At 35.0% G+C, this 16,564-nt stretch overlaps 1 protein-coding gene across 1 annotated transcript; it reads left to right on the forward strand.

Moving 5' to 3' along the window:
• The first annotated feature begins 1,988 nt into the window (after positions 1 to 1,988).
• On the forward strand, positions 1,989 to 15,734 carry LOC146902369 (Ubiquitin-like superfamily protein). Its single transcript, XM_085735219.1, has 17 exons — positions 1,989 to 2,119; positions 3,979 to 3,988; positions 4,246 to 4,388; positions 6,248 to 6,365; positions 7,089 to 7,169; positions 9,522 to 9,640; positions 9,724 to 9,798; positions 11,486 to 11,647; positions 11,768 to 11,850; positions 11,934 to 12,105; positions 12,278 to 12,442; positions 12,525 to 12,596; positions 12,671 to 12,800; positions 12,888 to 13,277; positions 13,755 to 14,143; positions 14,520 to 14,594; positions 15,522 to 15,734. The coding sequence occupies exons 3-17, from the start codon at positions 4,266 to 4,268 to the stop codon at positions 15,528 to 15,530; spliced, it is 2,163 nt and encodes a 720-aa protein (XP_085591345.1). The 5' UTR covers positions 1,989 to 2,119; positions 3,979 to 3,988; positions 4,246 to 4,265; the 3' UTR covers positions 15,531 to 15,734.
• The last annotated feature ends 830 nt before the right edge of the window (positions 15,735 to 16,564 follow it).

Raw genomic sequence — 16,564 nt, forward strand, 5'->3', positions numbered from 1 at the left:
ATAAAGGACTCGTTTGTTTTAGCTTTAAAAAAAATACACGTTACGAACTTAGTCTCTTAATATCTTGCTTGTGTTGATGGTAAAATTGTATTTGTACGACCGACTATTCGGTTGTCATTTACCTATGTTCTCCATATTTCTATTTTTGTGGGAGGGAATGTTTGACTATGTTTTGCAACCTCTTGGATTCTTGTTAGACATGATAACTACCCTAATAAGACTCAATAACATCCTCTAAGTCCATTTAGACTTGGTAGCTATGTTTGCCTGCTAACCTATAATCGATTCAACTATCAATCGATCCCGCATCAATTGATTTCAACGTCGCTTGATTGTGATACAACAAGTAGTCGAAATTTGGTTAAGCCACGACGCATGCTTAAACCCTTTCACGAACAACAACGTTAGTAGTAGTCAAATTGTTATAAGCGATTTTGACTATATACCGTTGTGAAGAATGAAGCTTCCAAATCCACCGTCGGTCATACCAATCTGCAAAACAACAAGTCCCTCGTCGGCCCCTCCTCCCACGTAAACAACCTTCTACTTCACTTCAAAGCCTCGCCATTAACCTCCTCACCCAAATAGAACATCTCCACAATTGTGGATAATTTATTAATAGCACGTCCAAACAACCTAGAACATCTAACATCTAAGACACCATTAAGCCACAAATCTTTCAAAAACAACGTAGAAACCTCATCCCCCACTTGTCTAACAATATCATCGACCGGCCAACGAGCATCTAACAAACCACCCCCATTCTAATATGGTTCAAGTTTTACCATCGACCGAACCCCTCCTCTACCATAACATAACCGCCCCCTCCTCACCATATTGACTCAAATCAATGTTGCAACCTCCCGGATTCTCATTAGACATGATCACGCCCCTAGTAAAACCCAATAACATCCTTCAAGTCCATTTAGACTTGGTAGTTATGTTTGCATGTCAACCTACAACCGATTCAACTATAAATCGATCATGCATCAATTGATTTCAACGTCGGTTGATTGTGATGCAACAAGTAATTGAATACTTCCAATAAAGCCCTCGTGAAAACCTCTATGTCTATTTAGACTTGGTAGCTATATTTTCCTATCAACCTACAACTAATTCAACTATTTAAAAGTAAACCGAAGTTTTCTCGGATCTCCGGCAATAGGCGGCCCCAAATACAAAAAGGAAGATGACCATGTTTACAATTCATTACCACAGCCGCCTCATGTAACCATGATTCCGCCACATTAATCCTAAACAACATGCTTTTCGAAAGTTTACTTTTAATCCGTATATCTTTTCAAACAAAAGTAAAACATTCTTCAAAGCACGAACATTCGTCCAATTTTTTCCACCCACCACCAAGGTGTCATCAACAACAATGACCAAATTTGTTGACGAAAAACATTTAACGAATTCTTGTTTAAATATTTATTTTAGTGAGACTAAAAATAGAAAATGATAGTAATGTATGTATCAATCTAAAAACCTTTTTTAGGTTGGTAGATGAAATGATAATACCCATAAAAAACCACATGCGCAAGTGGAGGAACGAAGTTTGAATCTTGGTTATGGTGTTCGGTCTAACAATTTCGACATTAAATTGAGATATATTCTCAGCTTGATTTTGGATAAAGAACACATGTTAAAGATCCAACAAGTAGTAAATATTTATTAAAAAATAATCTCTAACTTTTAGAAAATAAATTACACAACTCTCAGTATATAATATTGATTGGTCAATGTTTCAAAAAAATATATATATTGATTGGTCAAAAAGTATATAATATCGACTTTCCTTCAAAAAGGATATAATATCGATTTTTTCTTTAAAAAAATTCGATTTTTGATATATTAAAGCATTTTCCGAACACAAATTAGGGAAAAATAAAAAGGCGGCGAAGACCGACTCATTGAGCCGATAGCGAAGCGTGGGAAATAATCCGCTACTCTAGATACAAACTCAGAACTCCATACACTCTACCCTGTTTCTTCAATAGTGAAAAAAACCCGTGCGCTTTTACGAGACTCAGCGGTGAAAGCTATAACGCTGCTTCAACACCCACTCTCCACTATTCAATCCCTAACCCTTCTTCCCCCAATTCGCTTCTACTTCAAGGTAAATTCCTCATTCACCTTTTTAGCTTTTCGATAATCGCTTTTTCCATTCCAATTCCTCGTTTATGTATAATTATTATCGCATTCTTTGAATTTTATTCGGTGAATAATCGAATTGTTGATGTTTATTCATCATCGATGTTCTTCATAACTAGGTTTTGAATTTTGATTATAATCTATTTCGTCTTTAAGCAATTTTTGCATGAGTGAAATTTCCCTTTTGTTAGGTTTATAGTTCATTTACTTAATCATGCATGATTCAGTCGTGTAGTTTAGGTCATCGTGATGTTTGATCACTTTGTGTATGATTATCGTGTAGTTTAGGACATTTTTGAACTGTATTGATATGATTTTTTATTTTTATTTTTGAATTTGAATTTGGTGGCATATGTTAAGAGAAGCTGCAAAGTTTATTTTTTTCAATGAAATTACAAGTACAAATACAAATGCTATACAATTGTATTTGAATGTTTTTTTGATTTATTATTTGGATTGGAATGTGCTTGATGTTTCTCATTTGGCATGTGAGAAAGTGTAGCTGATAGGTTAGTCTTGTGTGTTTTGATTTGTTCCTGGTAATGAAAAGCTTCTAAATTCTATCTAATATGGATTTGTTTACTTCTCAGTTTTATGTATTGTTTCTGAAATCAATATCTTATGAATTTTGAATGTGCGCTTTTTTGGGGTCAGGAGCCCTACAGGTTTTGCAATGTAGTGAAATCTTAATCACAAATGGGCTGTTTGTGCGGTTGCTTTGTTGTTTGAGCAGTCACTGCCTTATGTTTTTTTTTGTGTCAGCTAAAATACTTGGAGTTGGCTGTTTAAGCATATATGAATGCATTTGACAAGCTTTATCACATATTGCACTGCTGATGATACTCTACGAGCTTTATCACATTTAAACATATATAAATGCATTTGACGAGCTTTTTCACATATTGCATTGCTGATGATACTTGCATTGCTGATACTATGATATATCAATACAAATATAAACAGTTATTTATGCATGTGAAGGGTTTCTTTGTGCTCATGCACAAAAAGGAGGGTTATAAAAAAACATGAGTTCCTAATTGAAGGAACTGGATACAGTGTGACTGGCTTCAAGTGATTAATGAGCATTACCTAAGGCTGAATCGTTCGGGAGAACCCGAGTTTGATTCCTAGGTAGAACAGTTCCTGGCCAGACTTTACCTTACTTACCTCCTGGCCTAACTCTGGATTACTATGGTCCATTCCCCTAGAAACTAGAAGGTTAACACACAAAAAAAATGGATAGGCCAGATTTGTTGGGTATTGTTAGCTAGAGTGAATATGATCCTATTTTACTCTTGTTCTCAAGTTAAGGTGTGCTTTAACTTCATTTTATTGGGATTGATTGGGAATTTCAAATTGTCGTGATATCATCTACTGTGGTGATAAGTTGGTGCAGGAGCTGTAAGGTTAATCCTTTATAGAATGGACTTGGTACACATCACATTATCACTGATTCCTCCATCTTATAGCTTACACTCTATACATGAAATGGACCTCTGCCATGTCTGTCTAATGTCTATCCACACGTGCGGATGAACTTGCCTTTCCAACCTGTCAGGGTTGACGGAGGAGTTTGAGTCTCATACTGAATGGGTGTGCAACACAACTCCCATCTATGGTGCTCTTACCAGCTTGCTTGCAGGAGTGGGTTCTCTACGGCATATGTTCATTGAATAGGAGTTCCATCCTGGAAGAATGGACTTTGCCTACATGTTGGACAGTTGAAGTTGTCTTTTAATTCTTGGTAAATTTTTCTGCATGGGTCAGATGAATGCTGATCGTGGAAATCATGTGAACTTCCAAAATTTCAGCTTTTGTTTACAGGGTCCATTTTGCATGAATTGATCTTCACATGTAAAGAGGCTTTTATACAAGTCAGGATTTAAAAAATAAGCTGTAATGGTGTTCATGTGAATTTTTTCAAATATTCTTTATTTTTGTATTGTTTAATTAGTTTCACATGATTTGTTCGATAATACTACTATTATTTTTTTTAATGGCATGATTTGTTCCATAATAATCCCGTGTCCTGGTGGAAAAAGTAATAGCTACGAACTACTAGTAGTTTCTGATGCTTTTTCATTTTTGTAGTGTATTGTGTGGTCTGGAGAATGGGAAGTAACAGCGTTGAAAAGATCCCTAGCAATAACAGCACTGGAAGTTCAGAAACAACTATTGAGATAAAGCTCAAAACACTTGATTCACAAACTTATACTCTCAAAGTGGATAAACAGGTAATTCTTTGACTACTCATAAACATTCTTCACTTTTTTTTTTTTTTTTTTAATTTCTCCAGTATAATACTTCTATTTATGTTCATGTTATTTTGTTTCTTGCGCATAATGCCTCATTTAAGTAGATACATGTATAATACCTTATTCAAGTAGATACATGTAGTTGGAATATAAGGAAAATATTTCAGAATACTTGGGTTGTGCTTTAGAGTAATTTAGATTATTTTGTATTATTTTTTAGAATTGGTAGCCGACCCCATCTAGTGAGATAAGACTTGGTTCTTATTGTTGTATATCGACTCTTAGGATTTGTTTCTGTATTTCATGATTTGTTTCTTTGTTTACTTGGAATTATGAGTTTTTAATAATTACGATCACTTCCATATTTATAGTTTGGATTTAGAGTCTAGATTAATGTAAGTTTAAGTGTTGGTCTTGTAATCTCTATTATTTCTCTTCCCACCTTTCTTATCTAAAATCTCACAAGTTCAGCATGGTATTGCCATATTAAAGCAGAGGAATGCTATTGTCTTCATGATTCTTTTATTCTTGCTGACCATGCACACTTTTTGGCAATACTTCCTTTCCTGTTCTCTCTTTGTTGATGGGTTTCTTCTACTTACGGTATCCACAACCTGTCTCAAAAGCCTTGAATCATTTCATCTTGCGATTTTGTCATTTTGCTGGTAAATTCCAGCCCAGGTTGTAAAACCCAAAGTTTAAGTAAACTTGCCTCCATAGACTCGACTTGTAAACTCATAAGAGTGTACCTACTATTGAAATTACCTATATATGATATATGACAGATATAGATAATATAACACCATTAGAATATTACAACAATTCATTATTTCATCTCCATAAAAAAGCATAAATATTTTTTGATAGATGAACATTTATTTTAGAGTTGAAGACTAAAATTATGGTTTGTTATAAAAAAAATAAATAAAAAAAAGAAGTATACTTGGATAAGTAACTTTTAAATAAATTTACATTTTGAAGACAAAGAAGTAAATGTGAAATAAAAAATGAAGTTGGAGAAAACAAAGTCGTATCCAGGCATAACATTTGTCTCTCACGACAACACTAAAAGCTTAAATGTTACAATTGTTAACATGCAAGTTAGCTTGTTTTTATGACCTAGAATCTTAAACTCACAAGATTTGTCAAAAAAATAAAAAATCTTAAATTGCAAGAGTTTAAGACTTAACTTGAGAGTTTGATAACCACATAATTTGGTACCATTTGTTTTTCGTCCATCTTGAAAGAAGTTGCTTGATACCTCCATTTGTGGCTATGTCCTTATCAATGTTAGAAAGCTGCAAAGTGCTCTGCAGCCAGCTTCTTCTTGAAATCCATTGAGCTTTCCATAGCTGATATGGATTTCTCCAATACTCTAACACACAATTCCTTCATTATATTATTGCTGGTGGTTTCTCAGGATCCAGCAGGTCGGGCCCCTCCTTCCTTATCTATAACTTTAGAACATGTTTTGAGTTTCGACCTATCAAAAACTTTTTTAAGAGTGTGTTTGTCTGTTTCTTTTCAAAGAAAAATGTGGTTTATGAGTTAAAAAAAATTGAATATCTTCATAATGATTTAAAAAAAAATTATGTGAAAATAAAGTATCAAAGTAGTTGTTTCAGTTTTGATGTTTTTCATTGGAAACTAGAAATCATCCTCCAAACAACTATGTCATAACTCGGTTAGTTTAATGCTTATCCAAATGCACCATATTTATTTGATGCTCATTACTCCTCAAAGCTGCTGTTTTAAGTATCTTGATCATTTAGCCGGCATCATTCAATTACTTATCTGAACTACTGATCCTACCTTCAATCATTTCCCTTGTTCTGCAGATGCCAGTCCCTGCTTTGAAAGAACAGATTGCTACTGTAACTGGAGTGTTATCAGAACAGCAGCGCTTAATTTGCCAAGGGAAAGTTCTAAAGGATGATCAACTATTGTCTGCATACCGTATCCTTTATCTTTCTGTTTTGTGTTTAACTTCACAAAGAAGGCCTATGTGGCTTTCTCTTTGCAGACTGACAAAAATGCCAGATTTCTCATTCCATATCGTTAAATAAAATATTTATTATTTTCAGATGGTGTCTTGACCATTGTGCAAATACAAACTGAAGGTGTTCCCTTCATACATTGTTGATTTTTTCTTTTTTGGTTCCCTTTGTTTGTCTAGCAGGTTGCTCAATCATTAACTATTGCTGTATTTTATGTGCGTATCTAAAATTATATTTGCGCCTTACTGCTGTAACATCTGGTCTATTTTTGTTTGCCACAAAACATTAAGAGTTTGAGGTTTTGAGGCAGAAAGGTACACCAAAGGATGAAAATGGTAGCAATAATAGTAGAATTTCAATTGGGAAATAACTGTGTTATTGCAAAAGTTTTTGCATCTTTACAAGAAGTATCTAGAAGTTAAATTATTTGCACTTCATATTTTGTCTCTTCTGTACCAACTATACATTAACATTCAATCTCAGTATTTCATAAATATGTTATTCAATCTCAATATTTTACTCATGTTTGCGAATGATAGACCTTCTAGACACTCAAGTTTAAAATTCAATCAATTCAAAAGCCATGATTTGTTATGTCTAGATGTTCTGTCGCTATTCTTTAATTTTTGCTATTCGTATAATGTATTTTCTTCAATATGAGGTTCTTCCCTAACACAAGTAGATGTTGAAGATGGTCACACATTGCATCTGGTTGTGAGGCAACCTGATCTGCCACCTCCAGGAAGTCTGCCCAATCATGCAGGTTTGATGCAATTTTGTATATTATCTTTGCTTTTGTAATGATTATGAATCCTGATCTTGTTTACTTGGATTTACAATGTGGTTTCATTTTTTGTTTTAGTGTTAGTTTGATAATTTCTTTTTATGTAAATAGTTGGTAAAATATGAAAATTGCTGAAGTCTTCATTATCGAGGGATACCGTAACTAGTAGCCTAACCTTTCTGGTCTTCTAAAAGGGTTATTCTTAGCTTGAATCTCTTAATGTGTATCTCCATATAAAACATCCTGGTGGAAAGAAATGTGAATTGCACAGTAGTACTAGAATAGAACATATTATTATATTAATGGCAAAATCATACATAAATTCATGAAGTCAAACAAGAGCTAATTTGACCAAACACTTGATTTTTAGTCTTTGTTCGTAGCTGAATAAAACCAAAATAATGCGAAAAACATAAATTAGAGCTCACCAGTTTTATAGAAGTTCACTTGAACTTGAAGCTTCCCCAATTTGGCCTAGGTTTTGTGAAGAAAAAAAACCTCCTTTTTTAATGCTAAAGGGTTTGGGTCTGGTTTAGAAAAAACCCAGTTTTGCAATAAAAAAAATGTTTGTTTTCTTGATCTTCCTCGCGCGATGATATACACTGTTTAGGGCAAAACACTTAGGTTCTTCCTCATCTGCGACTGCCACTGAGCTCTGTTTTAATAAGACACCATCCTCTGTTGTCAATAGCAGTCGCGCCGCCTGCTATCGCGGCGTGTAACGGAAATTTGAAGCCCGGCGCACCTGGTCCCGACGGCGCATGTCGCATGGGGTTAGCTGTCAAAGCGGCCCGCTCTTCAATGTTGCGGTGCGGAGGTGATGCGGCCAAAGCGTCCGCTTCATCCTTTTTCTGGTAAAAAAGAAGAATAAGAATATAATATGTAAGACAAAAGATGAAAGGAGGAAAAATCTTTGAAAGAAGATCAACTCTACAAATCTGGTTGTTTATGCTTGCGGCGGGCTCCTTCTAATCTTTGACCTAATCTTTCATGGAGCGGGTTAAGATATTGCTGAATAAGAATTATATGGGCCGGCCCAATCTCAATAAATACTAAACAATAGACTTAAAATAAAACACATGACTTTCATTGCCTAACCTATTTTTTACCTTTTATTTTTTCAATAATAAAAACTGTTAACCAAGAAAAGAAAAGTAAGCCATAAATACAGTAATCATTTTTTCTTATACCTTTTATTTTAGAAAAAACCTATGGTAGTTTTCTTTTTACAAAAAAACAATAGTAACATAATTAGATAAAAATGTAGTCTAAGTATAAATTAGTTAATGAGTATGTAATTTGTATTAGTTAATGAGTATTTAAATATATATATATATATATAAAATATAGGGTTAATTAAGTAAATGGTCCCTATAAATATTCATAATTTTATTTTTAGTCCCTACAAAATAAAATCACACTTTTTAGTCCCTATAAAATTTTCCATCAACATTTTTAGTCCCTATAAAATTTTCCATCAACATTTTTAGTCCCTATCAAATTTTTCCATTAGCATTTTTAGTCCCTAAAATGCTTAAGGAAAATGTCACAGGGACTAAAAAGTGTGATTTTATTTTGTAGGGACTAAAAACAAAACTGTGAATATTTATAAGGACTAAAAACTTAATTAACCCTAAAATATAATATATAAACTATATGAATATAAATTATTTAGAAAAATATACTAAACTTTTTGTTAAGTATATTTTATATTATTAGTAAAAAAGAATTAATTATCTTTATATTTTCCTTTATATTAATACTGGATATATTTTCTCATACTTTCTTAGATCTTAATTAATAACATACTTTTTAATATTACTGTCCGCACCATCGAAATAGCGCCCACTGCGCGCCCTGCTCCCACACCACGTCTATTTTTGGGTTGGCCGCGCCGCATTTTCGCATTGACAACAGAGATACCATCGTTACTTTGCGAGTTCCTCTGTTTCCTGCGACTGCCGCTGAACGTGTTCCTCTATTTCTCTGTTTCTTGTGCTGTGCGAGTTCCTTGTTTCTGTTATTTTTTCGTGCTAATTGCTTCAAACTCTGCCTCTGTACTCATGAATTATGGTTATAAACTTTGTGAATTTATGGTTATGAACTTAATTTAATGTTGTGATTTAGAGGTTATTTTCTTCATCTTCTATTATAATTTTTATGCATGTGTGTGTGTTTTCTTTCATCATAAGTCTATTTTAGGGGTGGGGCCCAGAGCAGATTCGTTGTTGGGCTTGTTTTGTTTTATGCTATACCTCCATGCAGAACAACTGAAAATTTTCATTTAATACAACAAGATATGGTATTTACTGCTAAACATCCATTTTGCAGCGACTGAGCCAAATTCAAGCACAAGCCATAGTCACAGTACTCAAGTCGCTCCAGGTGTATTCATTGAAACATTCAATGTTCCTATTCAGGGCGATGGAGTTCCACCTGAAATAAATAGGGTATATTTTAAATTGGAAGAGAAAGTCGCACACTTGTGGGGTTGTTTGCATATTTTTGTTTATTTTTTTATGGTGCTCTGCAGATTGTGTCTGCTGTTTTAGGCTCGATCACTGGACTTCCAAATTTTGCAAGTAGTGGTGAAGGGATTGTTGTCAGGGTAAGGTCAACCTTTCATTTTTTTTTATTGTAAATTGTAATAGGAAATGTGTGAATGAAGAATATATATATATATATATATATATATATATATATATATAGAGGAGGGATATATTGACTCCAAGAGTAAGTAGCTAAAGTTACTCCAAATCACTACCCTCAATTTATTTTAATCTAATGGTCCTAATTAATTACTAAGTCATCTTATGTGAGTACTGCTTTACACAATCAATTCCCTTGCCTTCTTTTCTTTCCAATCCATTCCCTTCCCAATTGCTTGAGCGTAACTGTACACGGCCTTATCAAATTAGCAGGTTTGGTGCTTTCTGATTTTGCACAACAAGATTCCACAACCCAATCAACCATTGGATTTTTTTTCTACATCGTGCAATTGTTCTATGTTTCAATTGCTTCGATCAACCAATCTCACACTACCTGACTGCCAATTTATGTATAAAATATAATGGAAACATTGTTAATCTCCTTCGTTGAACAAAACTATTGAGGATTTGTCAGATTTTCGCTGCCTGTTCATCGATGTATTTTATTGTGTTGATGATCGGAATCTAATGGAAACAATCGCATGAAGCAGGTTCACATAGGCAAGGGAATGATTGTGTAAAGTAGTACTCACATAAGATGCATTAGTAATTAATTAAGACCATTAGATTAAAATAAATTGAGGGTTGTGATTTGGAGTAACTTTAGCTACTTACTCTTGGAGTCAATATATCCCTCCTCATATATATATATATATATATATATATATATATATATATATATATATATATATATATATATATAATATTCTCAGTGTGTATGTTCCTTAAGTTTTAAAATAAAGAGAAAAAGAGAGACAGTGTGAGGACTTGGAAATGACGATAGAAGCTGGAATTTTATTAGAACAAAGTTAGAGCAGGACTCTCTTGTTTATGGAATGAACTGCTGACCTCTAATGGTCTAAAACCTCCCAAAATGTCAAGCTTCCCTCTCAATCTCATCTCTTATTTACAAAAAAAATGCCTTATTTCTCTAATTACCCACTAGTTGACTCTAGCAAACTTGGTGTAATATGGTTTTTGTTTTTACTGATCTACTGGCTGTACTTTTCCCATTGTGCACATCTTGTGCTTGTGAGTTTACACAATTCAATAATAATTCATTATTTGCAAAAATTGAAACATACAGTCCCATCAACTAACATATGCATATCAATTTACTGATAGGAACTTGAATTTTACTAGAGCAAAAATGGGGGAGGGTTCCCTTGTTTATAGAATGAATCTCAGAACTGTGGGAGGTTGTTGGTAATTAACTCTAACAAAATAACTCATTCCCATCAACTAACATACACCTATCAATCGATTGATAGGAACTGGAATTATATTAGAGCAAATGTAGGAGAGGATTCCCTTGTTTACCGAATGAATTGCAGAAGTTTGAGGCTCTGCAACCTCCCAAAAATTCCCTCAAATATAGGTGGCATGCCTTATTTCTCTAATAACCCATGAGAGATGAAGTAAAACAGAGAAAGAAGGATTTTATCCTTTTATAAAACATAAAAGTGTTTTGTTGTTGTTTTCAAATCATTAGGATACATTGTTCTACACATCTCTTGATGTATCTATTTATTTAGTCTTCTTGCAAATCTTTAATATTACATCTTCGCTGTAATTGGTCTGATGAAGGAGCATGATTCCCAAGGCCTTGGAAGAACTTCGGATTCCAGTGGAGCATCAGATCCATTCCGTCCCCTACTTGATCAAACTGGTTCACAGAGTGTATCAGATAGATTACGGAATACTTTTGGACTTCCGGCGTCAGTTTCTCTAGGGTCTTTGCAGCCTCCTGTAAGATGCACAAAGTTCCTTCTCTACTTAATTCTGATGCATGTTTTTCAAGATTTGATATTTGAGATCCCCCTGAGTGGTAATTTTAAGCAATTAATTCATTTATATATGGTTTTGTAGGTTATTCCTGGTTCTTTGACAACTTTGTCCCAGTACCTAAGTCATATGAGTCGTGAATTTGATACAATTGGTAAGCAACCCATGTTGAATTCCATAGTTATCATCGTTACATTGCTCCTTCTGCAAGCTTGTTATTTGAGAATGATGGAACACATTTTACTTGCAGTCAGAGAAGGGGGAATGCCCAAGCAGCTGAGGCTCATAGTAATGAAGCAATGGGATCTGGTTCTTCACGTTTGGGTTCAACACCAGAAAATCTTCCATCACCCGCATCCTTGGCAGAAGTCTTGCTTTCTACGAGACAAATGATCATCGAACAAGCTGGGGAGTGCATACTTGTGTGTTCTAACTCTTCATATTTTCATCTGTATATGAGCTTGCCCCCCTAACAATTCAATTAAAGACCCCCATTTTTATTTTCTGCTTTCCTTTCTCAAGTAATTGGGCGTGAGTAATCTCTTTACTAAGTTAAATTGAGAAATTTATTGATTTCATGGCATACTTCTACAGCAACTGGCAAGACAACTACAGAATCAAGCAGATATAACTGATGCCCCCTTGCGATCAACCGCTCAATCTAGGGCATTGAGGACTGGACTGTTGTTTTATAACCTTGGTGCATTTTTACTCGAGCTTGGTCGTACAACCATGACATTGCGTTTAGGTCAAACACCGGTAGGCTTGGTTACCCTTCTTGGTATCTTATCTTGTAATACCCGTGTTTGTATTACTAACTAATGTTGTGATTCCTATGCAGTCTGAAGCTGTAGTTAATGGTGGACCTGCAGTTTTTATATCGCCTACTGGTCCTAATCATATCATGGTTCAGGTTTTGCACTTGTCCTATGCCTTGCTTGTCATGAAAACTATCACACTGTTGCTTATTGAAATGCATGGTTCCAGCCTCTTCCTTTTCAAGCTGGAGCAAGCTTTGGTGCTGTCCCTGTAGGAGCTGCACAGACTGACTCAAGTTTAGGTAGTGGACTTGGCTCAAGTCTTTTCCCAAGGCGTATCGATATACAGATAAGACGAGGTATATTATTTATTGGTGTTATGCGTCCTGTATTTTTGCATAATGCTCCAAGTCTTCACTTCTTGCTAACGTTGTTTTTAATATTAGGCACTTCAACAACCACACCCAATGCCAGCCAAGAAGAGCGTGGGGATACACAATCTGCTTCAGTGCAAAGAAATCCAGTTGAAAGTTCTGCTAGTCAAGCAACCTCTAGGCGTCCGGATGCATCTATTGCTGGAGAATCTGGAATAAGGATAGTGCCGATTAGAACCATGGTTGCAGCAGTACCTGGTCCCTTGGGTCGTGCTTCTTCAGAACCATCTGGTAATTCTACTGGGCTTTACCATCCCGTTCTTGGGAGATTTCAACGTGTAACTACAGGGCAGGCAAATAGTGAACAGGGATCTCAATCAGCAAGTCAGCATCGTGCTGCACCACATTCAGCTCCTGAATCCACATTGCAAAGGCAAAGCACGGAAGACTCTGCAAGGAATGGTAACAAAATGACCATTTAACGTTTCACACCGTTGATTGTTTCCTATAACTAGGAGTTTTTTTTTTTTTTGAAGTATTCCTCTATATCTAGGAGTTTCTCAGTCTGATATTTCTTTTCTTTTTCACATCGCTGATATGCATAGTATGTGATCCAAAAATATCTTTTTATAATTTTACTAAACCGCGGGTTCTTATTGAAGATGTGGTTTCTACTCAATTTGGCATTGCGACATTTCTACTTTTGGATCATGTTTGACTTATTAGAATATGTAGAATATTTACAACTTCGTATTTTTCTACTCAATTTTCTTTCTTTCTTTGCAACTCCTTCCATTTTAGTGTTTCACTTTGTGTGCATCGAGTAACTGCTCGCTATATATTATAGTTACGAAATCTGATGACCTACACAATTATGCGATATATAGATAAAATAAATATCTGACGGGCTTTAATAAGTTTGTGACTGGACTTCTGTAGGCACCTCATCAACTCCAAACACAAGACAAGAGCCATCTAATTCTCGTGTTGTAAATATCAATATTCTGGCAGCTGGTGGACCCCAAAACAACCAAGAATCTGATAGACAGATACCAAGCAGTGTGTATCAGTTTTTAAGAACCCTCTTTCCCACTGGAGAAATACATGTGGAGGATTCAAGCTTACAAGGAGCAAATGCAAGTTCCACCTCAATGCATGCTGCAACATCAAGGGGTGCTCCCCAAGCCCCTGAAGCTGAACCTGCTGTTAGTGCTGAAGGAGTATTTTTGTCTAATGTACTCCGTGAGATCATGCCGGTCATATCTCAACAAGTAGGGTCTGAGAGAAATCCTTCTGACGATCAAGCGGCTCAAGATTCGTCAACCCAGGTTGGCATGCTTCATTATTTTCTTTTAGTTTTATTGTGCAAGTAAATTTTTTCATGTCAACTTTGACTGCCGAAGCCCTTCTCTTCAACCACCCGTAGAACTTCAGAATTCTGATGCATAGTAGGAACATCCCACTAGTTGAAGTTGGGAACTCTAATTTTGATATCCTTGGTTCAAACACCACTAGGTCTTCTTTGCCCCCAGGTTGCTGAACATGTATATAATGTCAGCAAAAACAAATAGGCGAAATTGTGCAGGAGGACTTTTGTTCTTTTCTTTAGCTTTTTCCTGCCATGGTAGTTGTGAAAATTGAATATTATAATCACCCTTTCCTGAAAAAGGAAAAAAAAAAACTGACAAACAGGTATATATGTAGGTTGAAACTAATGCTGGGACATCGCGCAGACATAGTGGTTCTGAATCAGGTGCTCCAGATCCAAAACGCCAAAAGGTTACCCTTTTACCTTCCTGAGATTCTAAAATGTTTTATGTTGGATTTATTTGTGTGGCGTCATAATTGTTAATATTAATTACTACAACAATAACCACTAGAGTCCTTTATCATGGGTTGAATACATGAAACAAAAAAGTAGGGATCCTTTCCTGGTATATATCTAGTCCAATTATTGATCTATCCTTCTGTGATAAACTCTTTTCAGTAAGTTGTTATTGATTTTTGTTGCATGTGTCCAAATCACCCATTGCATCAACATGATTGTACTACTTTTTCCTTACCGTACCACGTGTATGCGGGAGCTTTAGTGCACCGTGCTGCCCTTTTTTAATGTCATTCAGAATGCTAACCAGTGCCCTGCAGGCATTGGTTAAGCAAACAAAACAGTTAAGTTTTTATAAAAAGGTAGTGTAATTATTACTTCATCAAAAGTAAAAACTTATTTTTCAAGGCCAAATTTCTATTTAAGGATTCCTTAACCGGTGCCCCATGGGAAAATTGTGAAATTGTGGCAGGTGAAAATAAACAAGTTTTGAGGTGTGATGTTCTAAATTATTGTGAATTCTTCTATCTTCAAGTCTGGAATTTGAGTTAGATTTAGGATAACAACTCAGACATATGATTTGTCAACATCTTTTATTTCATCGACACTGATTAAATTATTGTATATAATTTTATTGCTTACTATTGTAAGTAGCATGGATTTTTAGTACGACGTTAAATTAGTTTTTCTTGTGTGGGTCAGTAATGGGTGTTGGAGAACTTATCTATTATTGTTGTGGATTTTGTTGATATTCCATGATGGCACTTTCTTTTCCCCTTTTTAATAACTGTTATTAATTTTCTAGGAGTGTCTTACCATGTTTTGAATTGATCTTAATTTTAGTTACAACTTTTGAAAAATGTTGTTGCTTCTTGATGCAGATGGAATGATTATGTATAAAATTCGGCCTTTGAAGATTGTGGTCATAAGAATCAGACTTCAGGGTGGTTCTTTTGATGTCAAATTGGTATTTTGCGCGTTTTAAGATCTCTATGTCAAGCATGATTTCACTTTCTCCAAGTGTATACATATTGCTGTACAATATTGGAATTGGAGTTGAGCTTTTCTTATGCGAGTTTTGATTATGCTTGGAATTGGTTATATAATAATTTAATTATTAGAAGTTAGAATTGAGATGGCATCATATAAATTACATTGGTTTCTTTTAAAACTATAAACTGATTTTTTTGTTACAAACTTGGCACACAAATTCCATGGATATATCGATGCAAAGTTAATAAATGGTGTACAAAACAGGGGTTGAACTAATAAAATGGTGTACAAAACAGGCTGTACACGTGCAAGCCTTGTAATGGTGGGAATGCATGCTCTTATTCTTTTCCAGAATTGTTATGGTGGGAACACATGCTCTTATTCTTCTCCACACTTAAGTTCAACAACACTCTAGTTAATCGCCTCAATCAGTGGTGCAATTACAACACTGAAAACCTTCAAAAGCCACCTATGGAAATCAGAGTTCCCAAAACTCTATACTTTCTCTCACGCTTAACATAATCTACCTTATTGAATGACACATCATCAATTTGTATACCTTGAGCACTATCCATACCAGTAAAACAACTTCATTCATTCAAAATGTACCTTTTTGAAGTTATCGTATGCCTCTTGAGTACTAACCATATTTAACAACTTCGTTCATTCAAAATGTATCCTTTTTGAAATTATCGAATGAATTATGAGAGCTCAACAATTCGTAGAAAGGATTACCAGTTGAAAGTGTAAGTCATGCTTTTCGTGGCCCCTATTAAAGCTCTCTTTCCCTTTTAATTAAATGGAGGTTACAATCCACCAAGGATTACCGGTCACCACATGAAGCATTTGAAGTTGGTTGTTTATACACCAAACAAGTGCTCTCACCCCAACATGGACGCCGTCTTTCATACATACATGAACCCATTTCATT

This window comes from Medicago sativa, chromosome 8, assembly GCF_051527215.1.
Source record: "Medicago sativa cultivar Bolivia chromosome 8, Bolivia_mono, whole genome shotgun sequence".
Classification (NCBI taxonomy): domain Eukaryota; kingdom Viridiplantae; phylum Streptophyta; class Magnoliopsida; order Fabales; family Fabaceae; genus Medicago; species Medicago sativa.